This window comes from Puccinia triticina, chromosome 10A (genome assembly GCF_026914185.1).
Source record: "Puccinia triticina chromosome 10A, complete sequence".
NCBI classification, from domain to species: domain Eukaryota; kingdom Fungi; phylum Basidiomycota; class Pucciniomycetes; order Pucciniales; family Pucciniaceae; genus Puccinia; species Puccinia triticina.
In genome coordinates, this window is record NC_070567.1 from 2011960 (window position 1) to 2036329 (window position 24370).

The 24370-nt window shown below is 49.2% G+C and overlaps 2 protein-coding genes across 2 annotated transcripts; one reads left to right on the forward strand and one right to left on the reverse strand.

The window, feature by feature from the left end:
• Window positions 1–1890: 1890 nt before the first annotated feature.
• On the forward strand, window positions 1891–2887 carry PtA15_10A216 (uncharacterized protein; the record flags this gene model as incomplete). Its single annotated transcript, XM_053160371.1, has 2 exons — window positions 1891–1930; window positions 2001–2887. The coding sequence occupies 2 exons, from the start codon at window positions 1891–1893 to the stop codon at window positions 2885–2887; spliced, it is 927 nt and encodes a 308-aa protein (XP_053024352.1).
• Window positions 2888–5315: 2428 nt separating this feature from the next.
• Window positions 5316–24167, reverse strand: PtA15_10A217 (uncharacterized protein; the record flags this gene model as incomplete). Its single annotated transcript, XM_053160372.1, has 11 exons — window positions 5316–5571; window positions 5644–5717; window positions 5783–6146; window positions 6324–6706; window positions 22857–22870; window positions 22944–23005; window positions 23080–23177; window positions 23259–23320; window positions 23396–23594; window positions 23673–23868; window positions 24001–24167. 11 exons carry the CDS (start codon window positions 24165–24167, stop codon window positions 5316–5318), a joined length of 1875 nt encoding a protein of 624 aa, XP_053024353.1.
• Between the last annotated feature and the right edge of the window lie 203 nt (window positions 24168–24370).

Below are 24370 nucleotides of genomic sequence, written 5' to 3' on the forward strand. Positions count from 1 at the left end.
TGAAATCATAAAATCATAAAACTTTCAAATGATGATTTTATGTGTACCATTTTAGAAATGTTGCTCTAATTTGAGTGTTTGGGTGTACATATTTTTTTCAGCTTAGAATTTTATGGTTTTATGGTGTTATGATTTTATGAAAGTCAACTTTGAACACCCTAAATGATTTACACATAATGAATAAGGAAAAAGAGTCACAAGCATAGCAGACACATAAAACAGGTGACAGGAGATTGAAAAGAAAAATGGCTGTCAGAGCAAAGACAAGTGAAATTCCAACAGTTGGTCAGGGTGCCACCAGCATGGTTTACAAACAGGCACTGTTTGTGGTGAGCGGGCCAATGCCTGAAACAGATGTTGGCTTGATGGGAAGCCAAGCCCAAGTCAAGTCTGACTCATCCAACCAGCACCTAACTTAACACAAGTCCCCCACATTGGAGGGCCCTGGTACAGCATGGGGTGGCAATGGCATGAAGCGCCCAAGGAAGGACTTAGGACTAACGTCCCTATTTTGGACTGAGAGATTCTAATCTTCTGATAAGCTTTGGCTGGATCTTCTGCCTTTCCAATTTTTACACTGTTCCCAAATCTGTAACGTTTTGATTGTTACACCCCACACATGCCCTTTAGACACTGAGACTTGTTTCACCCTTCTCTATCTTTTCCTGCTATAAATGTGTTGAGATGGTGAAGCCCGTAGGTAGTCTTTGTATGCTTGTACTTAGATATGCTTCTACCAAGCAGCCCATTACTACAGTCTACCAGTTTCTCACTAGCTGTTCTTTTCCTCACTGTTATCATTCACTGTCAAGCCCCCTCTGTGAGTAATGGTAGCCACTGTTGTTTCAGTCCCTGGTGTCCCTCAACAAAATGTTCCTGGAAGTCCAAGCATTCTTGCTCCATGACCCTTCAAGGTTCTGGGTTTCCAGGGTTCCTTGAGCTGTATGACATGTGTGTATTGAACTTACCACGGAAAACAGTATGGTTGTTTAATTCAATTACACAGGAACCAGGTTCTCCAATCTCTGGTTATTCTACGGAGAGCATGCACCGCCTGAAGGAAACCAGGAGGGGCTTTGATAGCAAACAGCTCACGCGTCACACGCGACTTGCCCTCTTCGGCCTGCCCACACCCAGCCAAGTATGTATATGCAGAGCACTCATCCTGAATTCAGCTAGTTTATCATCCGATGACAACAAGAGGAGGATTATTGGCCTTGGGGGGCATGTTCCCAATAATAACACCATTCCATTTGATGATGGCTTGAGCAGGATTCGACTTGCTGTGGGTGGCATGCTTCCACGGAATAACCTTACTACCCAGTCCTTGATCTCAACCATCACTAAAAGCCTAGTCCTGGCAAACACGCGCCGTGGATCTTGGTCGAAGGGCTGGGCGAGAGCATCAGTCTCTCTCCAGCCATCTGGGATGTCGGCCCAGACGCGGGTGATGTGCGAATGGCAAGCCATCTTGACCAAGGACCAGGGTCGATTGGGCCGCCCTTATCGAGTGTGTGCAATTATCAGTCCCGAACCAAATCGCGCGCTGGTTCCGGACAGCCATCTCTTGCGTCTGGCTGAACGCTGGTCCAAAGCTGCCTGTAACAGGCAACATCGGTCCTCCAGCCATTCCGCTTGCTCAGGGAGCAGGGGAGATGGGCGGTGGGCTCGTCCTTTTTGCTGCCTCAGAAAGCCTATAAATAGTGGGGCAGGTAGCGGGTCTGTTTCTCTTCCATCCCATCTTATACCATCCTACCTCATACTATCCTACCTCGTCCTCAATAATACATCCTCTCCATCACTAAAGCTTTCCACCCACCAAAACATCCAAAAAGCTCTTCCTAGAATTCAAAGCACTTCTTATAATCTCACACCAACAAAACAATCACAATGCGTTTCGCTTTAGTTGCTGGAGCTCTAGTGCTAGGTGGTAAGCTTATCCGCCTTAGTGTTACTACCCTTCACATCACCGGAACTGACTCGCCTTCTTTATATCGTAGCCACCGTTTCCGAGGGCCGTTCCATTGCACCCAGCCCGTCGAAAAGAGCGACGGAGCGCATCGAGTTTACCACCCCGACGCGCAACCTCAAAAGAGCGCGCCAAGAGAGCGGCTGGAATCCGGCAGCCGAGGGCGACGATGGGTCGCCGCACCAGGACAGCATGGACCCGTCCGCATACCACTCCAAGACCCCCAATGGCGCGACAAAGAATGCGCACAAAGCTCCGAAGATGCATCGCGAATCCGCGGCCACAGACGCTGCCTTCCGGACGGCCTTGCCCGGCCCCTTGGCATCCACCCTGGACCCCGTCGCTGATCCTCTCGTCCAAAAACTCCCTCAAGAGATCCAGTACCAAATCATCCCAGTTAAATCGGGAAACTCGTCCTCGTCAGACTCGCCATCATCGGATGAACGCGCATACATTATTACGCCTGTGCCGGCCGCCGAGAGCACGCTGGCCGCGGTCGCCCCGGTCGACGTCCAAGACACGCTTCCCGACGGAGCCGTCGCCGGCTCCTCCGCGCTGACCGGCATTGTTGCCCATCTGCAGTCCAAGCAGGAGTCCCAGCCGGCCATGGCGCTCCTCCGGGCCATCGAGAAATACCGACTCGCGGTCGCCGACGACGGTCTGCAGGTGGATCTGGCCGACGGCCAGGCGCGATCAGCCGTCCTGCCGGCTCCGAAAAAGCTCGCGAAGGCCGTGTTGGACGGGTCCTCCTCCGCCCACACGCCCCTCTCGCCGGCTTCTGACTCTGCCGCCTCAACCGGCGATGCTCTGTTGGACAACACATCCATCGTTGATGCCTCGGCCCCCCTGGCCAACACTATTGATCCTAACGCTGGAAGCTCAGACTCCGACTCTCATGAGGCCGCTTCGGATGAATAGTCTACCAATAAAATCATTTCCAATCTTTCCCTCCTCTCTCTGAACGTCACATAACACCTCTTAATTCTTGCCTCCTCATCCCTTGCTATCTTGTTTCTCTTTTCTTGCCTCCCCTAATCATCTTATCTTCCACTCCATTTAATTTTCCTCACTTCTTTTGTGTTCTCTCTTAATAATCATGACTCTTGAAAACAAACAAACACTGGCCCTCCCACCGCTGAATGGGTCGATGAGCATTCATTAACTTGCAGTAGTTTTGCGCTAGATAGGAGAAGTTACACACAGTCTGAACAGAATGCGCTAGATAGGAGAAGCTACATACAGTCTGAACAGAAATTGTGCGCAAACAAGATCAGAGATCAAAGGAAAGTTGAAAAACAATTACAATGAGATTAGTGCGATGCACGGCCATTCTCCACTAAGCCTCCAATGCCATCAATGAGGCATGATGGTCGACTCAAACAAAAAGAGCGTTGGATTGTCTCCAAATTCTCCATCTGCAGTATGCCGGCCTTTGTTGTGACCTGGGTCGCCGTCTTCTCGGCGGCGGCTCTCTCCTGCTAAGGAGCAGACAAAGTCTCCTCCTCCGGAGACACATTATCTGCATGGATCAACACTGTTACCCACATCATCCGTGTTCCCCAAGCCGCCGTCTCCACAGTCTTTCCAAGATTGGCGGCCTGCAGCGGAAGAGATGGCGGCCTCCAGCGTGGCGCGCTCAACGCCGGCGTGGCGCACTCGGGCCTCGGCTGGGCGGACAGCAAGCCGGCTCGCCGGCTTGAGATTTCGGCGGAGCCGCTCAGCCCATTCGCATTGGTCGGGGCAAGTCTTAAGGGTAGGAGACCCGGGGTAGAAGGCCGGGTTTAGCCTACTCGCGGCAACCGCAGTCGTCCAGGTTGGCTTCCAGGTTGCCAAGCCCGAGAAAACTATCATGTAATTGATTCCAGGTTAGCGGCCGGCAAATTGAGCACTCGAACCTGAAATCCAACTTCCGGTGGGCTGCATTACTCAGCGCCACTGGTACCAATGCGGATGCCCAATCCAAGGACCTAACCCAGGACCTAACCTAACCCAGGACCTAACCTAAGGTCTGGTTGGGGTGGTTGAGAGGTGGGATGTTGTCGGATTCCGACTTGGTCGGAATCCGAACTTCAAGTCGCGCGAGGTACAATGGCAGCCAAACTGCCGTGATGTTTGGCAAGGTTGGCATGTCGCTGGTTGGGTGTACAATACCCTTGAAGGATGTCTCCCGGGCGCGCGGGAACGATCCTTCAAGGAGGGAACATGCCAACTCCTCAGGTGGCCCAATCAGGCTGGGACGGGTGGTCTCGCCTTGCCCCGGCGATTCAACTCGACCAATGCGAATGCTCTAAACCTTGTGTGCTGGTCACAACTCATTCTTGATCAATTCTCACCGGTCAATAAGCTAAGTGTCCCAAGGCGGCCGCGTCCGCCTGTCGCGCCCGAAGCCGCAGCCTCGGTGCGCTGCTATATCCCTCAGGAGAGTCTCCCTATTGTGACGCACATTCGCAGTGGCGCGGTCCCCAGTCAGGACCCTTAGTGGCGTGCAGGGGGCCCTTCGCACACTCAACTACGCCCACCCGGAGCGCGCTGATCGCGCGCGGGAAAAAGGCACAGGACAGACACACACAGAGACAATCATCATGGGAGCCTTGTTGCACGGACGGAAGACGGATATACGGGAAGCGGAGGCGCGGCGGTACATACGGGCATCGGGCAGGAGTGTGAGAGTCTGGGAGGGATGACTGGATTACGACGGGATGGTAAGGGCGCCTCTGGGGTACGTATGTGTCTGTGTAAAAGACACGCTTCTCGGAAAAAAAAACTAGACATGTGGGGGGGGGGTGTTGGGCGTGGGCTGGTTCGTGTGTATATGTGTGTGTGCGACAGGAGGGAATCAGGAAAGAAGTAGCGAGGGCTGGAGGGAGGGGGATGAAAGCGACGGCGAGACACAAGTACACATAATGAAGAAGAAGGAAACTAACGACGCCCGACGATGGAGATACGCGAGGGCCGGGGCCCCTGGCGGCCCGGAATATCAGATGAAGAAGGAAAGAGACGGACGCGGGCTGGACATCGAGCCCCAAGATATATGTAAGTACGGTCGAGCCGCCCAAGACAGTCGGGGTCGGCGGGCGCCTTCTTTTGGGCCGGAAGTAGGCTTTTTTTGTGGATGCAGTAGAGAGGGTGCAAGGACGACAAGCGCCGGTCCGGGAACCGACAAGGCCGTGTTTTTTTTTTGGATGTTTAAATTAAGGGTGGTGCGCATGGCTTTTTTTTGGGGTTGGTGGTGGTGGTGGACAAGGAGTGGCGGGGGTTCGCGGGTGCGGGCGGAGGCCGAGAGCGATAGACATAAATAGACGAGGGTTGAGAAGCGGCAGGGTTTCGTGAGGGGTTAGGGGAGAAGTTAATCGTCCATGGAGACGTCCATGGAGTCGGTGGAAGCGAGGCCGTCGACGCTTCCGCCGTCCTGGCTGCTGCTGATGCAGCTACTGGCGGTGCTGCTGGTGAGCAGAGGGTGGCGATGAGGGTGGTTGTTGGTGCCGACGAGAGAGGAGAGGTTGAGGGCGGGGCCGGAGGGGTGGTGGCCGAGGGAGAGCAGGTGGAGACCCGTCCGGCCATGCGGCCCCGTGTGCTGGTAATGGTATCGTAATCCGTTGATACTGCTCCACACACAACAGCAGGTCAGAGACACGCGATCGATCGGAAGGGGCTTGGAGGCGGTGAATACGCACTTTTTGTATCGCTTGCCACACACCGCATCGTGGCACACGAAAGCTTTTGATTCATCTTCGGCACTGAGCGTTTTCTGTGGCAAAGAGAAGAGTGTGAGTGAGTGGTGATCTTTACCGGTATGAGGAGACGGAGACATACTTGAGCGCAGTGGCCATGAGTTTTGTGGTACTTGAGTCCGTTGGGCTGTTTGTAGGCCTTCTCGCAGCCGGGGACGGTGCACTTGAAGGGCTTCTCTCTTGCGGCCTCCCAGTCGCGCTGTTCGGCGGCGAGCCTGCGCTTAGCGGCGGGCTTGGAGCGGGTGCGGGCGGAGTCGAGGGAGGTGTTGATCCGATCGCTGTCGATCGAGCTCGCGCCGTCTTCGTCCGCATCGATCATCATCATCACCAGGGGCTGCGGCGGCTGCTCGGTCGGGTCCGTCGGGGGATTCCGGCCCGGCTGCGCCTGGCCGTCGAGCAGGGAGGGCGGGATGCCGAAGCCGTCGTTGGCCCAGTGACTCAGGGGACTATTGTTACGTCGCGAGCTGTTGTTGTTGTTGTTGTTGTTGTTGTTGTTGTTGTTGTTGTTGTTGTTGTTGTTGTTGTTGTTGTTGTTGTTGTTGCTGTTGCTGTTGTTGGCCGTTGTGGATGCTGTTATTGATGCTGCGATGGATTGTTCGCGCGAGTTGGAGGGTGTGGTTGACCACTGGTTGTGATCCGGGGGCGAGTGGCTGCGGTCGAAGCCGGCCCTCCTGGAGGGGTTCGTCGAAGCGGACTCGGTTCCGCTCCACTCGTCCTCGTCCTCGAAGACGACCAGGTCGGGCCGGCTGGGGGTGCTGGCGTCGCTGTTCAGGTTCTGGGCCGGGCTCTGGTGGACGTGAGCCTGCTCGTAGTGCTCGAGGAGGTCATGTAGGTCGTCGAGCGGGATCGAACAGCAGACAAAGTTTTTGCAGAACGTGGACTCCATCCGGGCTAGGGAGGACGCGCCGAATGAGCTGGGCGAGGTGAATGAGCCGGGATGGAAGCTCGAGGAGGGCTGCTGGAAGAAGTGGGAAGCGAAGTGGGCGGGCGAGCACCATGAGCCTGGCTGGAGTGGTTGTTGTTGTTGCTGCTGCTGCTGCTGGTGGTGGTGGTGCTCAAGCAAAGGTTCGTAATTATTAAACATGATGATGATGGTGAATGATAAAGGGGTGATTAAGCGGGGGGGGGCGAGGGGTAGCAGTGAATTGGCAAGGGTTTCTATGTGTGTGTGTGTGTGTTTGTATACAAAGGCAATTCTTCCTCTTCTTCTCGAGTCCAAGCTGAGCGGAAGAGAGAGGTGTAGAGAGGTGGGTGGGTAGGTAGAGAGAGAGGCAGATATATATGTGTTGAACGTGTTTATATATGTGTAAGTGTATGTAGCGGGATGGGATCTCTCGCTGAGGGCGTTTAGAGGGGGTTTTGTTTGGGGAGGGTGGGTTATGGACTTAGGGCAATTTGCTCTACAGTGTATGTAGATACGCGTGACAAATGAATCTGTACAGTGTATGTGTTTGGGTACAGAGAAACCAGATTGAGGGAAGTGAGTATGTCGCGCGGCTGGGCTGTATTGGGCGAGGCGATGGGGAAGGTGGGAGCTGGTGCTGGAGGGTTGCTGGCTGGGGGAAGACGATTGGAGGGAAGGGTGTGTGATCGGAAAAGGACCGGGGGGGGGTCAGGACACACACTCGAGATGTGGGAATCGGGGAGGGGGAAGCGAGATGGCATACACTGGCACGAAGCGAGATCGGTGTGCGGGCTCAATGCATACACACAGACTGCACTGCAGGACGGATGGCAGCGGGCAGAGCAAGGGCTCGCGGTGGCTGTCTGCGCGGTCCGGAGATGGGGGTGGTCAAGAGGCACGGGTGAGTCGGGAGGAGAAAGAGAGGGGCAGAACGCGAGCAGAGAGAGACAGAGAGAGAGCGAAGGACGGAGGGCGGGCGGCAATCAGCAATCCAGCAAGGCTTTTAAACTCCGCAGATACTCACCTGGCGATTATCAAGGCAGGCTGAGGCCAGGGGAGTGGGTGTAGGCTGTATGCGGCTAGGCTGCTTGGGGAAGAAAACCAGCAGGTTTCCGGGGGGGTTTGACGGAAATTCAGCTGACGAGACAGTTCTTGAGGATGATACTGGGGATGGAAGATGAGGCGGGAAGCGGGGAGCGCTGTTTTATTTCAGCTCCCCTCGGGGCACACGCAGAAGAGAGAGAGAAGAGAAGGGCAGAGCAGACAGAGCAGAGCAGGAGCTGATGGTGATGGGCAACGATCCCTGCTAGGCTGTTTAGTTTCTGTTTAGTCAGCTCGCTCTGTGGTGCATGCACACTACATACCTTAGACAGAGAGAGAGAGAGAGCGAGAAGGCGAGAATGAAGTCAGATAGAGTGTACTAACTGCAGGGGAGAGTTTCGATTACGGAAGCAGCAGACTCCAGCAAAACACCCAACACAAAACAGCCAGCCCTCTGTAGAAGCGGGAAGGATCTCAAGGCCATCACCATCCGCGGACCGCCAACAGCCCTGCCCACAACGATTGATGAGAGATAAATACGGGTTTGTATGGGAGCTTTCAATCGTACAGACGGCAGCTGTCACCACCTCCCCAAGCCCAAAAAAAACAACAACAACAGCAGCAGCTGCTCAACTTCAACTCAACATGAGATGTTGTACAATAACACTCTGGCCGTGCTGCTGAGCTGTACGTAATATGGAATCATGGATATCGGACGAGTGACGACCAGCATGCTGGCTCCCCGGCCCGGCCCATGGCCGCCAGAGCCAAAGAAACACTGTAGCCGGCTATGATCAAGGCCAGCTGGGCAGTCTGTGTTTGGCGCGCTGCTCAGGCTGGTGGCATGTCTATCCGCGATACCCACATCCCTCCGAGCCCATCATCCGTTTCATCAGCATCCGCATCAGCATCATCAAGCCATCCTCAGCCCGCGCCCCCAAGCAGTCTCCAGTCTCCGTCGAACTCTCGCCAACATTTATGTACATCGTGCATGCCTTGAAAGACGTCCGCCCCGTCCGCCGCCCTCTCTCTCGGTGGCAGGTGCAGGCCAGCACAGCCTGGCCTGCGCTCTCCGGGGCGCCAATATACCGGGCTGCAGCCCCTGACAGCCGGGGTACATAAATACAACAAGCGGAAATGCACACAGCACACTAGGGCAGAGGCGGCTAGGGAAGAGTTGGCCGTGCAGGCGGTCGGTCGCCAGAGAATGAGAGTCCCATCATTTCAATTTCGTACGTAACCACCCTCGCAGGCCTCTCATCGCCGTCTGGCGAGCCTGGGGATGACGCCCACTCTCCCATCGCCCCCATCGTCGAGCTCGCATCTCACAAAAGCCCTCCCAGATCGCTCGCCGGCCGCGTGCCCTCTCGTTGCCGCATGCACAGGCCCCTCCACATATCCTCGTCGCCATGGGGCCTGGGCGGGAGTGCGCTCGGGATCGGGCCCGACGTGCCGGCCTGGATATCGAGCTCGCTCTGGTGTGCTTGCAGCCTCCGTCGCGTCTGCGCTGTCCATGTGCCCTACCACGGAGCTTAGCGCGGCTCCGTCTTGCATGTGCCCAAGCTAACACTGTTCTTGCTGCATATCCGCGATATCCTGGGATCTCGCCGCTCAGGCTCTAGGCTCCCTCCAGATATTCATGCCGCTGGCTTCGAGATATCCTTTGCGCGCATCAAGCGTCGTCGCACGTGGTGGGGTGAGCTGGGAAGCCAGTTCCTTCGCACAGTTCGACAGCCGCTCGCCAGCATCCCATGAGCACACACACAGAACAACTGGCAAGCGCGTGTGCGAGGGGCTGGCACGGATGGCGAGCGCAGACGGGGGAGGCCGCGGCGGCAGGGCACAATGGCCGCGGCGGCGTGTGGCTGAGAGAGAGCCCCTTTCTGCTGTGTCCTGCGACAAGGCTGCGGCGGTTTTTGGTGTCGGACGAGCTGATGATCGCCGGCGATCCTCTGATCTGCATTCGCCACTCCTCTCTGCCCGTGGGCTTTGGCACACTAGTGGGCTCCTGATCGACGCTGCCGGCTATGACTTGTTCACTTCACATGCCCCACACACACAAGTGTATGTCGTGTAAGCTGCTGCGTGGGGTGCGTGTGGGGCCTCAAGCATCGCAAGGAATGGTCGGCGGCCAGAGCGGGCGAGGGAGACGGATGCGCTCGGCGCCGGGCCCCAGGGTGCCCGGCTGCAGGACTCCAAGCATCAGGGTCAACCCATGCGGGCCTCTCGTCCCGCCCTGGCAGAGCCTGGCAGCCTCGGCAAGCCCTGCATGTGTGGTCGGCCAAGCGCGCAAACATGCATGCAACGTCATCGGGCCGCTCGAGCCGCCGGTCATCCTCTGTGTTGTAGGCTTCATGCAAACACCACTCATCTAGACATGCGCAACGGGCCTTGAATCTGGCTGTCTGGGGAGGGCTGCAGCGATGTCAGCCCGCGCAAGCCTGCAGCGAGCACATCGGCCACTTCCCTCAGATCAGCGGAGTGCCTTGGTCGGCCACCTTCGCGCTCCGGGGACACACGCGACCACACACCTCGCGGGCTCGCTGACCAGGCGCCGGCGCCGGGGCCTACACACACCTGCTTGCACTGCTGTTTTCCGCTGAAGAGGACTCGCAATGGTCTGCTTTCTGTGCACAGTGGACGAAAGATGTCGAGGCGGGCCGTTTTGTGAGCAGCCGCAGCGGGCGCGGGTCGCGCTTGGATTGGCGTATCCCGGGCCACTTCGGGATGTCGAGCGGGAGACGCCGCCGTTTCATCAGCGAGCTCTGGGTGATGGCGGGGGTAGCAGCAACAGGCAACACGCATTCTGGAAGCCGACTTCGGTCGCATGCCGTTTCGAGGCCAATTGGCTCATCAATTTTCCCCTGCTATGACGTATGTCCTGCGATGGATAACGTTGGCAACAAACTGCTGTGGACACCAGTGTCAATCCCCTCGACGCAGCTCAACAGCACGACTCTTTCAGCCTGGCTACAAGCTGCCCAGGACGGTAGATACGTTTTCCCTCGCCGTCTATCTCGCCACATCTCACCATCACCAATGTCGTAGATACATCCCAGAAACAGGAAAAATGGCTGCTTGTTAGCCCTTGTTTGCTGGGATCAGCCTACTGGCCCTCATCTCTCTATACCCCGCCAAGTTTCCAGACGATTTGGCAGGCTGGAGATGTCGAGTGGCTCGCACGAATTGTGAAACTGATGGTGAGTCTTTTTTCTCTTCCTCAGTTCCTGCGACTGCATGTCAACTTCAAAGTAGTCAAAGCTCGCAAGACGGTCTCCAGAATGGGAAAGAATTCTTGTTTCAATGCAGCTGGAACCCTAGCACTGAATCTTCTCGTGTGCTCTGTTTCAGAAAAATGTTACAACTGTCCGAATCAAGAGGAAGTACATGAGTAGGTAAGCCGAAGTCGCTAGTTTGACTCGATATGGCGAGGAACAGGAACTGAGGAAGGAGGAGATCTGGACACGACTCAAGCATGGAGTCGCTTGGCATTTCAAACATGCCCAATCATCTGGAGACTTGGCGCGGTATGGAGAGCTGTGGGCTAGTGGGCTGATCACAACACACAAGAGCTTACAAGCAATCATTTTTCCTGTTTCTAAGATGTATCAGGATGTATCTGCAATATTGGTGATTGTCAGATGTGGCAAGATACGGCCAGGGAAAATGTGTTATCCGGGCTAACTAGGCAGGCTGGACTAGTGTTCCTCTTGTGCTGAATTCTGCATATCCTCAAACACAAATTTTCTTTCTGAAAACACAGCAACAAATCCAATTCTTACTTGCATCTTGAATATACTGATTCAAACCCTAAGCCTTTTTGCTGCCAGCTAGAACAGTGCACCACCAAGATTAGCGCCACCAAGACATTGTGGTTGACCTCCAACCAACTTGCAGTAGTGGGGAAAGACACAATAATGGCCCAGACTGCCAAGGAACTGGTCCCACTGTGTTGCCATTGGTACATTGACATGTTCCAGAAATCAAGCACCATGAAGTTGCAACCACGTAGGAAGTACAACTTCTGGGTTGATCTAATCTCAAGAAATCTGGATTATTACAATGATGCGGCAGGAGAATCAGGCACTTGAAAAGCTGATTGAGGAGGGGCTAGCTAGAAGAATAATTTGGAGAACCACATCCCCATGGCCAGCATTGGTCTTATTCACTGGGAAGAAGAACAGAAACATCTGCCGTTGTTTTGATTAATGGAGGACTTCCTGTAACTTTTGAACAGATCTGGAATTTCAGATTTTGCAGTGAAAGATGAAATCTGGAACTCTGGATCACTTTGGGGATCTTTGGGGACCTAGATTTCCCTACGAAATCTGAAATCTGGCCAGTCAGATCTGACTTTCCAGATTGACAGGAAGTCCTCCAGTGGAAGCTCAAAGATGTGACGGTGAAGAACATATACCCTCTCCTGCTGACAATGGACCTGGTTGACATCCTGGTAAGTACCAACACCTTTGAAAACCTGGAACTCTACAACGGCTACAGGGACTTGGGCATGGAGGAGGGAAACAAAGAAAAACTGGCTTTTATTTGCAGGGCAAGGCAATTAGCTCCACTTGCCATTCCCTTTTGCAAAAATTGGCCTTTAATTTACTTTACAATAACTGGGCCCTTCCAGTAAAGTAAAGCTGTTTTGATACCCTACTTTCATTTACTGTTTATAGTAAGCAAACTTTTACCAATGAGCTGATATAGTAAAGAGCCCCATTTGACATGTTTAAACTGTAGTTACTTCAATAAACAGACATAAAACTGTGTGTAAATGTACTTTTACCCCTGGTTATCAAAATAAAAGGAGTTAAAACAGGGTGTGAATGCCTGACTGGTGATAAATAGTCTTTGGGAAGCTCTCCCCAATAGTAAAACATAAATTTATTTACCTGATACTGTACCAGTGAAAAATTGAAAAAAATTGGTGGAGTGTGTTATAGTAAAGAAAGATTATTTACACATCCTGGAACTATTGTTTATAGTATTTAATCAAGATAAAAATAATCTGCAATATCTTTACTTTACCAATAACCATAAAGTAGAGACTCATTGCTGCATTTGGACCCACCTGCACACCTGGATACTTCCATTACTTCATGCAGGAAATTCTGATGGGGAGGATTGGAAAGGAAGCCCCCATTTATCTGAACAAAATCATGGTGTATACCCAGAAAGGCTCAGACCATGCAGAGGCGGTCAACAGTATCCTTGAGACCCTGAGCTGACACTAACTTTGGCTGAAACAGGAAAAATGTGAATTCTCCAAGCTGGAAGTGACCTTGTACTTCTGATAGCTTTTCTTAAGATGGAAGTGGACCTTGCTAAGGTAAAAGCAGTGGTGGAATGGCCCACCCAGCAGAAGGTCATGGAGCTGCCGTGGTTAATTGGATTTTCAAACTTCTTTCACCACTTTATTGACCTCTTCTCTGAGGAGACCAGCTGGCTGCTCCCACCAGGAAAAATAAGTTGTCACTGGACAACAGGTGAAATCAGCCTAAGTCCACTGATCTACCCACCAGTTGCACAGTTGGCCACATGTACAGCCCCCTGTAGGAAACAAAGGGGCCATTGTAGCCTAGTTGTGGTAGTGCCAGAGCTGGAAAAAAGTGACAGCCATTGTTGCTTGATGTCACCTGATGTCTGGTGACAATTGATTTTTCCTGGTGGATCCATTACCTGACAAAATAATGGACCCTGTTTTTTTGGTAAAACAGATGTTTCATCACCTTTGAATCTCTGAAGACAAACTTTCACCAGTGCTCCAATTCTGAAGATTGTAGCACCAGGAAAATAAAATAGTCAGTTGATGACAAGTGAAATCACACCAGCTCCAGCCAGCTACCCACTATCTATCCAATATCTATCCACTATCTACCCCAATCTCCCAACTAAAGATGGCATGTGGGTACCCAGTACCCGCCAATGGGTACTCATTTCTCTGGCGGGTACCCGCTCCACGTGTACCAAGTACGGGTACGGGTATCTGGATTTCATGGTTTTTTGTAAGGGTACCCGGGTGCCCGCCAGTGATACCTGGTCAACACAATGGAGCGGGCAAGCCTCAGTCCCTCCTTCAGAGTGTTGCTTTGCAACAGCACCCGCGCGCCTGCAAATTGATTGAGGGACTTTGCTAGCTAAATTTGCAATGAGCAACTGTTCCCGGCTGGTCAGTAATCACCCCCAGCAAGCAGGATCTCTATTGGCCTGTAGGTTAGTACCGTTGTGTATACCAGTGCTCTCCGGGAGGAATTCCTCTTGACGAGCTGGTGTGTGTATAACAGTGCTTGCTGAGAAGAATCCCTCTCAATGAGCTGGTATATGTATACCTGCTCACTGAGAGAAATCCCCTCTTGGTGACAAGTATACTAATACCAGCTTGCCAAGGGCAGAGAGGGATCCCTCTTGGCGAGGAGGTACATATTACCTACAAAAAACACAGCGGCAGGTATACTGATAACAACTTTCCAAGGGCAGAGAGGGATCCCTCTTGGCGAGCAGGTACCTTGGCGGGTACCGCCTGTAACCGCCAAAAAAGCCCGGGTACCTGTAGGAATACAGACCCAGACCACCTGCAGCAGCCTCTGTGGAAGCTAGCGCGGCCAGACCCAGACTAAAGCCCAGCTGCATTGAGAGGTAAGCCCTCTTGCAGTCCAGAACCCAAAACCCTAACCCATATAGCCTCTGAAAAGCTTGACTCTGATGCTCGCAGATGCCAGAACCTTAACGGTCAGCACAACAGAAATACATCAGCCAAAGCACACCTCTGGGTAAGTCAGCAGGAAAAAGAGATTAAAGTTGGAGCGTAAGCTAACCTACTTTATCTCAACAGAAACCTTGCTGACCGGATCGCAGACCAGACCAGAACCACCCTCCTCAATAGGATTACAGGCAGCACCAAACAACAAGGTAAGAAGTTCTCTCCCTCAAGATCCAAGAGAGAGAAACAAAGACAAAGCTGACTCAAACAAATTACATTTGACAGGCAGATCCTCCAGAACCAGCCCATCCGTACAGACAGGACAAGACCAGGTTACTCAGATAGCCGGTCCCTGCATTGGTAAGCCCAGAATCAACGAGAACCAAAGCTATGCACGGGTGGAAGAGCTAATAGTGAAATGTTTAACCCAAATCATCACTATCAGACTTGACCAAACCCCGTTGCATTCCAAGACTCATAGCTCAGAAACTTTACCAGAAAAACCCCAAGCCCTGCACAATCTCTTGCTGCTTTCAGGTAAACACAAAGCTCAAGTGTTTCTTTATTTTAATGTTAAAATTGTAAATATACAATATTAAAATAAAGAAATACATCTTTCAGTTGCTTCAACTCTTTTAGTACCCGCCGCCGCGTGTCCATGTCCGGGTACGGGTTTCAAGAAATTGCTGAAAAAAAGAGGGTACCCGTACCCGTTGCGGGTACCCGGGTCCACATTGCCATCTTTACTCCCAACCATCTCCTCAACTTCCAAAATTTACCAAGGACTTCCTGTTCAGTTTTTGATGAGCCCAACTGATCCTCAGTTCTGTCCAGCTGATACTCAGCTTTGGTACCCAGCTCATACTCAGCTTTTTTGCCCAGCTCATACTCAGCTTTTTCATGAAGCTCACTCTCAGAATTGGAATAAAGCCATTTGACCAGTCCTTGCCCAGTTGATGCTCAGCTTTGTACTAGTCCTGGTGCAGCTGATGCTCTACTTTGTACCATTCCTTGCTCAGCCTTTTTCTAGTTCTGTCCCAGCTGATGCTCAGCTTTGACCCAGTCCTGGGCCAGCTGGCCAGCTGATGCTCATGAGCCTCGCCAGGGACAAAGATGGGAATCAGCTTAGACATGACCAGAGTTGAAAATCAGCTTGGATAGGGCCAAAGCTGAGAAAACGCTGAGCCACGGCCAAGGCTGAGCATCAGCTATCCCAGGGCCAAAGATGATAATAAGGTGACCACTCCAAAAGCTGAGCATCAGCTGGGCCAGGGAAAAAAACTGATCATCAGCTGAGACAGGGTAAAAGCTGAGCATCAGCTGGGCCAGGGCCAAAGCTGAGCATCATCTGGTTTTGTCACATTAATTGAATGCTTTGATCCTGACACATTTCATGTGAGCCCTAGTTGTGCTGGTGGAGAGGAGAAGCATTGGAGCAGTTCTGAAGCTGAAAACAAAGCTGCCTCATTTCACTTGCCATCAATTACTTTTTTCTCCTGGTGTAGACCCCTACAAGCCATTCATCCTTGAGTGAGTGTGACTTCTCCAACTTTGCGCTTGGTGCAGTGCTTTCCCAGATTTATGAGAAGGACAGAGATCTCCATACCATAGCTTAACTACATCATTTCTTAGTACAGGCAGAGAAGAACTAAGAGATTTTCAACAAGGAAAATATACTGGCTACTTTTGCACTGTTTAAGGAGTGAAAGCAGTCCCTTTAAGTCAATCTGCGCTACCTGACTGCCATTTTCTACACCAACCAACAGAACACCAAAAGAATCATAGGAGCTTACCCACCACCAGGCAAGCTGGGCAAAGAGAATTGGATGCTTTGACTTTGAAATCATCCTCCGCCTGGGTACCCAGGCCACCAATCCAGATGCACTCCTCTACCCTACCCCCCCTCCCCTTGTGAAATGTTGAGGCCAATTGCTGAAGCGTAGTAAAATCACAGAGCAAATGTTTGTGGAGATAGTGGAGTTTGATACAGCCATGCAGCAAAGAGTTGCTTATCTTTGCCAATAAAAATTTTGGAACCTTATTCTTCTGAGTTTTGTCTGCATCATTGGTTAGCTCTGGAGCTGATGGGGGAGCCAAGGCTGTCGCAGGTTGGGGTTGCATCCAAACCAATTTTATCCCCCCTTAAAAATGGGTGGATGCATTGATGGGAGCCAAGGCCTTGTGTGTTGTTTTGAGATCTTGTTGGGGCAAAGAGCGTGTACTGGTGGGAGTCATTGATTCCATGATTTGGGGATCATGAGGAATTACCCTTTTTTTGAGGGGGGGGGGGGGGGGCATGATTTTGAGGATGTTGATGTGAGTCAAAGTGTGTTGAAAATAATTGGACAATTATGACAGGTGGACCAGGAGGTGGATGGCAGCTTGGATGGATGCCAAAGATGCCAGAAATAGCAGCCCAGTGTGGCTTCAATCCACACCAGAAAGGTTCAGAATATCAACTCAAAGCCAAAAACACCTTGCAGGCCTCTGAATTTGGTTTCCACTGCAAAAATAAACTGTGTCAACTGTGAGCAGCTGACATGCGGTAACTCTGAGGAAGCTTGTGGTGTTACACCAGCCTTACTCAAGGTTGGACTTAACCCAAGCTTCAATGCACAGTCACTGTACACCTTGCACATTGACTGTACCAGCAAAGTCACTTGTGCATTCAGGTGGAGTTACACTGGCAGCTTGGCTTGAGTATCCTGCATGTCAACTGAAAGCAGTTGACCAAGTTTTTTTTTTTGCAGTGTGTAGGTTGCGCAACAGCAGGACCATTGGAGATACTCTAATGAGGATGTTTTTACAGGGGATTGTTTCTCAGTAAAGTCTTCACACTGCACTTCCAGTGGGTTTCTACATCTCAAGCCCCTCCGCTGCTGCATTTGCGCGGTCTGAGGGGCTCTACCTGGTGCCTCCCCCCCCTTTGCATAATGCCCCCACTACCTTTACTACACTCACTGGCGGCCATCCACCCACTGTTTTAAATCCTGGTAGACAGGGATGGATGGTGGGTCTCACTTTTTTAAACCATGCTACAAAGGGTGGGTCTTTAATGCACTTGGAGGAGTCCTTCAATGTAAATGGGTTATTCTAACACTAACAACTGCTGGTCACACTATTTGTTTATAACTTTAGATGGTTGCGTAAAAAATAATAGAACACCTGATAGGCAGTATTTACCTTGAAACCAGTACAGTCTGACCCTGATCAACCAATTGTGGTGTTCAAAATTGATTTTCAAACCACTTTCTACATAAAATCATAAGATCTACATGTCCAAACTTTTGATGAGGTGAAAGTTGAGGGTCCTCTTCATTTCAAGTGCCTCTCAAAACTTTGATAAATCTTATGATTTTATGTCAAATGATATTCAAAAATCAATTTTGAACATCCTAAATTTGGAACCTAGTTAGCCTTAGAATTTGTTCATGCCTGGGTGTTAAGGTGGAAAACATGCAGGGCTGTTGCCGATTATGTGGCCATTTTTTTTGTATGAATGGGCCCAGGTTTGGCAACGCTCAACTTGAATCGCTGCTCTAGCTTATGAAACACCAATTATACTTTTACCACTGCTCAGTGCTAAATACATTACTTAGTCACAATGAGGATATCTTTGGGCTAATCAACAACCAACATCAAGAAGTCAATTGAGCCTGAGCTTGATCTTGGCCCTTGGGTGCCAGCTACCGTTCACACACGCGTAAGGTTTTTGGAACACCATGTAGAGTTCACCTCGTTTTACTTCTCTCCGAATCTATGAAGAGATGTAACAATCAACCGTCGCAGTGCGATCAGATTACACATACCCCGGAGCAAAGCAACGTAATCAGGAGTCCATTTCGTGAATAAAAACTCGTGGATTCTACCTTGGGCTGTTGCGAGATCAGAAAGTTATGAAAGGAAAGCTTCTTGGGCGATTGGGAGCCGAGGGTCTCGTGGTTACTTGATGTTGGTACATAGCAACATTGAACAATCACCCTGGAACACCTTGAATGTCGACTTCAAACGCACGCCTGTTTTGAAGCCGTTTAGTTACTTGAATTGATCAATTTTCTCCTGCTAGGTCTTCAATCGACAACTATTGCAAACCCTGTGTCACATTTCCAAGAGGAAGGCTATTTATATGTGGCTATCTGGCCAGGACAATACGTTTTCCCTTGACCTATCCCGCAGCATCTCACCATTATCAACATTGCAAATTAAATGATTGCTTCTAAATTCGTATATATTCTGATAGGCTTACTAGCCCACATCTCTAATCACTGCGCCCAATCTCAGACCTCTTGGGCATGCGGATTTGGTTCAATGACTCGGATTAATTGTGAAGCGTACGCTGAGTTGCTTTCAGATTTCCTTCTCCCTGTGAATTCATTTCAAGCAATCATCACTATAATCTAGCATGAGTGTTTGAGCCTATATACCCTTTGTAAAATTTGAATACTTATCTGAAACAGAGCGTATAAGAACATCCAGTATACTAAGGGCGGGATCACTGGGGGTGAAACAAAAATTATTGCCAATTATCTAGACTGCCGTGTGAGTCAATGGGTTTTGTTTTCATTCTTATCTTTTTCCATCCTATAAAGATATTTAGGGAAGCATTGTCAAATCAACAACTGTATTGAGGTTAAATTTTCTTTTCCATCAGGTTTTTGTCATATCCAATAATAAGGGGCAAGTCAAGCTCTCTCTTTCAACATATTCATACCCCAGGATTCAGGGGGCCTGTATTGATGGAGCTTCACATTTCCTCACTTAACAGTGCTGTCATGCAGCAAGACGTAGAATCAGCCTTTGGTGAATTGTTTGATTCATGCCCTTCAGATAAATATTCTGTATGTACTTATATGAATGGATATAGATGGTTCTATTACTCAGGTGTCTGACCAGTTTGATGATTTTTCTTTTCAGGGTGGATACAATTCCAAAGCATTCTTTACTGTTAAAGCTTTTTTTGTTTCACCTTTGGATATTCCATTTGGTAGCAATATGCAACTTGGAAATCCAACCTGCAAGAAAAGTTTGTTCTTTTCAAAAATAGGTTTGATTAAACCAGAAGATTGTATAAGGTTTGTTGGTTTTTATTTTAAATGGAAAAAGAATCAATATGTTGTTGATTTACATCTCATTTCCCTTTTTTGATTGATTAGTGCAATTTCTACATTGAAGGCACCTAAAAAAGGAACAGAAGGTTTGGTCTATTATCAACCAGATTATCCAAAATTGCTTGTGGGTGGATATAAAACATGTTTTGTAAGTCAATTCACACCAAAAATGAAACTCTTATAATTATTCTCATTGATTAGAACTGGCAAACTTGAAACACATTCATATTAATAGATTGCAGTCAACCCAATCAATGACCTAACTGTTAACCTGTTGGTATTTGATCACAATTCCCTGCATAATCATTTACAGACCAAAGCTTACATGATCTGATTATAAATGCTTTCTATCTGTTCTGGTATGTCTGTGGAGTAGAGATCCAAAAACATTGAAAAATATGCTGCAGACAATATCAGGTACTTGCAAGCAAGATGTAAGTAGAATTCAATTTTATCTTCATAGCTAAGTAGGAATTAACATTCCAATGATTGTCACAGAAAGGTATGGTGTTAAATAAAGGTGGTAGTTTTGGTCTGAATTCAAAGATATTCATAGAAACAGGTTTCAGAAATGCTTAAAATTTATACAAACCTTTTTCTTATATTATAATGCCAGTTTTATTTCTACATATGTACCATATGCATACCTTGAAATATATATCTGTAAACCCAAAGGCTCATTCCAGATGCAAAAAAACTGGAAGTAATAAGAATTCGAGGATTGGTGTGTTTATGTCATTCAAGAATTTTTTAAAATCCAAGCTTCTTAAGTTCACACAAAAGCAGCACCCTAAATCTATGTTTTGGGGTGTTTCATATGAAAAATAGCACATAATAAAAGTTTTTTAAGTCCACAGTTTTGTGGGAACCTGAATTTTGGTTGTGGCCTGTTATCAATTGAAGAAAACCTACCCTCAATCCCCCAAAAAAATGTTGAAAAATTATTCCTGTTAATCCTCAAGCATGTGAGTGCCTTGGATTGATCTCCCAGTCTGTGACAAGAGAAAAAATCAAAAGGGGTGTGTGAAGAAAACTTCCCCCATCTACTTCTTGCCTGGCCAAATAATTGCGCACAACACAAAAATTCCTCTGGTTTTTTTACTTTGAACAGGAACTCACTTTTCTTATTTCTGAATCTGAAGGGTTTTGTGTATTGTTGGCAAGAAAGCAGGCTGCTGAGGTTTTGGAGTGTAGTACCAAAAGTCAAAGAAAATGACCAAACCACCGTCACTTCTCAGTTCAGCAATCTTATTGTGAAGATTTATCACACCAACTATGACGTTCAAGTGCGTCTTCTCATTCCGCTGATTATCTCTTTTTTTGTTTTCAGGCCCAGGCATCTGTCAGTTTCTTTGTTAAATAGAAAGTCATTTACAACGGCAACCTAGCCAAAGCTTTTGGCTTGTTTCAGGTTGGCCATGAAGTTTTGCTCTCTGGAGTCTGGTTACATTGCTGGGTACAGCATTGAAGAGCCATGTATGTTAAAAGTCAATGTATGTATTTCACAGTAGTTCCTTTAACACAACATGAATCTATTTAACATTTGTGAAACAGGCATTGTCTGTTACTGTATCCATGAGACACAAATCAAGCCCTGTCACAACCTTTGCAGAATCTGCATCTCAAATTGCAAAAGGCCACCACCCTGTTCAGTGAGTAATGTCAAATCACAGGGAAGTTTTTAGCAGCCTACAGATGCCCCTAAATACTAATCAGCCAACATGTTCCAGGATTGATTTCAAGAGCAGAAATGAAACATTGGTTCCCACTTAACTATTACCAATGACTAAAGGGCCAAGTCAACTCCAGGACCAGGCCAAGGGTCATCAAACACCAAGCACTGTTGGTGACATCTCAAGCTCTTCCCAGGCACCGTTTCTGCTCAAGAGGCAAAAATATCCAAACAAAGTCACACAAACCAACAAGGAATCAGCATCGTGAACATCAAAGGGCCAATTGCTGGAATGATACACTGTAAGTATTAAAAACTAAAGCCCACATACCAGTAAGTTTGTCACTAGCAAAATTAAAAACCATGTATCTCTATATCCTAGACCAGCCATGACACATTTGGCACATGTGGCCTCTGGGTCCTGCGCCATGTTCAGCAGGTGATGTGTAGCCAGGCCGCTGGATTGGGACGTGTTCAGTCCATTTGACCTCAAACTGACCGCGCCAGCTATTTGCGGCATGGGATCTGCAGGAACCCGTCCCACTGTGTAGTTTTATGAGGTCTGATATTTATAATTGCAAGCTTCATTAAAACCAGTAGTAGTAATAACTAATAAGAAACAAAATTATTAGTGTGATATCAATCAATGAAAAACGATAAACTCTTGAGTAGTTTACCTAGGTTTTGATCATTGTTGTGTGTTGACAGACTTTATTGAGAAACGGCGATGAATTTGAGAAATAATAAACTAAAGAAATATAAATCATTGAGTTGACGAGTATAAGAATGATTAAAACCAAACAAATCTCAAGTACCTATCCTCCTCCCGAGTCCCCGGCCCCTGAACGATTCTTCCCTGATGATTTTTGTTCACGAAAACCAACGGCCAATAGACACTAGTCGACAGATTGACCAATTTAGATAAGCGACAGCATCTAGTTGAATTTGTACTGTCGACTTTACCTCGGGTCGATACTGATGTTGAGTTGAGGTGATGGTGTACTGGCTTGCTGAGCTTGAGTTTTTTGGTTCCGAGTTCGTCCACTGAGAGAGCGCACTGAGAAATTGCTGAGAGAATTTTCTAGAGACTAGTTCAAGCCTGTGACGGTAACATTTGACATGTAATTGTCATTTCATCCAATACCCTGCGTATGTTATGTAGGTGTATTGTGTCTGAATACTGGAGTGTTGATACAGAAAACCTCTTGTCTTGGTATAAAATTATTATTGCCAATGGCAGCTCTTCGAGATACACAATTAAATACAAATTCAGAATGCAGCTGAACACATATACACTTTTTTCTTGTTGTTCTTTTAGTCTTATCATAGAATGCTGATCAAACACTATAGAATCACACTTTATGCCATCACAGAAGTATATTGAGGCCGGATTAGATGGGAAACAAAGAAGAGTTATTTAAACACGATTTCTTTAGTATCGGTGAGTTATGGTGTAGTGATTAAAAGGGAAGAAGACTACATAGTTAAGAATTTTGTACTTTTTTCGTTTTGTTGAGATAATGAAAGTTCACGTGGGAATCAAGTGAGGAGAAAATGGGAAGAAGTCAAAAACGATCGTTTTTTTTCGTACCTTAGCGCGAGCGAAAGGATGGCGAAAGGGAAGGGAAGAGAGAGGGAAATCTTGATGCCGCTACCGAGATCAAACATGGCGTACGTAGCCAGCGAGACCCTGGAGAAGTGGAGCATGCAGTTTTTAGGACGGCTTACAACGACCGGAGTATCTGGAAGATTCGACATCATTGTTGTCTATCAGCAAGGGTGTGATATTCGAGATCTGCCATCTACCTGGCTTACTGGTGTCCGATACTTGAGAACAGGTTTTCAGGGCCATGGCGGTGATGACTGCGTGCGGCATGCTGAAGAAGGGAGTGCGAGGGACACGAGTCAGGGCTTTTTTTTTTGTTCGGCAGTTGCAGATGACGCAAGTCACATGCTGAGTTGAGAGGGTGGAGATGCCTGACCTTTGTGAAGGAACGAATGGAGCCGCTTGCCAGCCTTGTCTAGCCAGGTGGACTGTTTGGCGCGTCTCTGGATCGATCAAGTTCGTTGAACGTGCGTATTTAAGGTGTTAACGGCTTGGAAAAAAAACAAGCTCGCGGATGGACTAACCAGACACTGTTTCAGTGGCCGCGTGCGTGATTTCTGGTCCTTTGCGATTGCTTGTTCTTCTCCTTATGTCGAAAGGGCACGAAATCAATGGTCTCGTATCCGGGGAATAGACGATGAGAAGCACCAACGTGGCTTACCGTATTGCCCTCGACTTCTGATATCGATATCCCGCGCCGCTGAGAGATGTCGAACAGGAGGCGACGCCATCTCATCCGTGAGCTCTAAAGTCAAGGAAGACTCGGTGGTGTGGGAGTAGATGCTAGATATCGAAAGGCGAGACTCTGGGGCCACGAAGGAGACGACTCGTGATGGATTGGCCACGCTTCTTCTGTCGGACTCGGAGAGCCGGGGCAAAGGGAGTTGAGGGTACGAAAACTGTTGATGGTTGTTGTTGTTGATATAGTTGATTTCCACTTGATCTTTGGCGACACAGAATCTCGTGTTGGGAAGGTTCCAAGTCAGATGGTTGACAGATGCTCGACTGCTGGGTCTGGTGAGCCAAGTTGTATCATCGGAGCTGTTGTCGTGCATCACCTCGCCCCGGCCATCACTACCCCAGGTGGTGGTGTCCTGGAGCTTGTTACTAGAGGTCTGAAATTCTTCAAGTGTGCTGCCGTCATCGCGCCAGGGCTTTGTGGATGGGGTGATGATCTGTGAGAGTCGCCGGTGGAGACTGCTCCGGCGCTGAGGGAGTGAGCTGACTTGCAGCTGCACCTCGTAGTTCTCGCTCGCTTTCCCATACCAGAGCAGCCCGTTGGGCGAGGGCTGGGAGAAGTCTTGGGAGAAGCGCTTGAGGTTATAATGATTCGAATTCTTGGGGCCACCCTCCCTGAGTCGGCTTTGAACTGAAGCGCGCCGCACCAAGCTCACGGAGAATGAGAGTGGAGTGTCTGGCGAAGAATTGACCATCCTGCTGATCCCGGGATGCTGCAAAGGTCACTGAACAAGAAGAAGCGGAGATTAGGGCCGGGGGGAAGGATAAGAGGCCTGGGGATGCCGACTGTCGGCTCCTATTTATCTGAAGGATATCCTCCATCGCAATCCTCGGGCGAGTAGATCCTCATCATGGCCACGGACACCCAGGCAGCACAAGCAGGCCATCTGAACTTCCA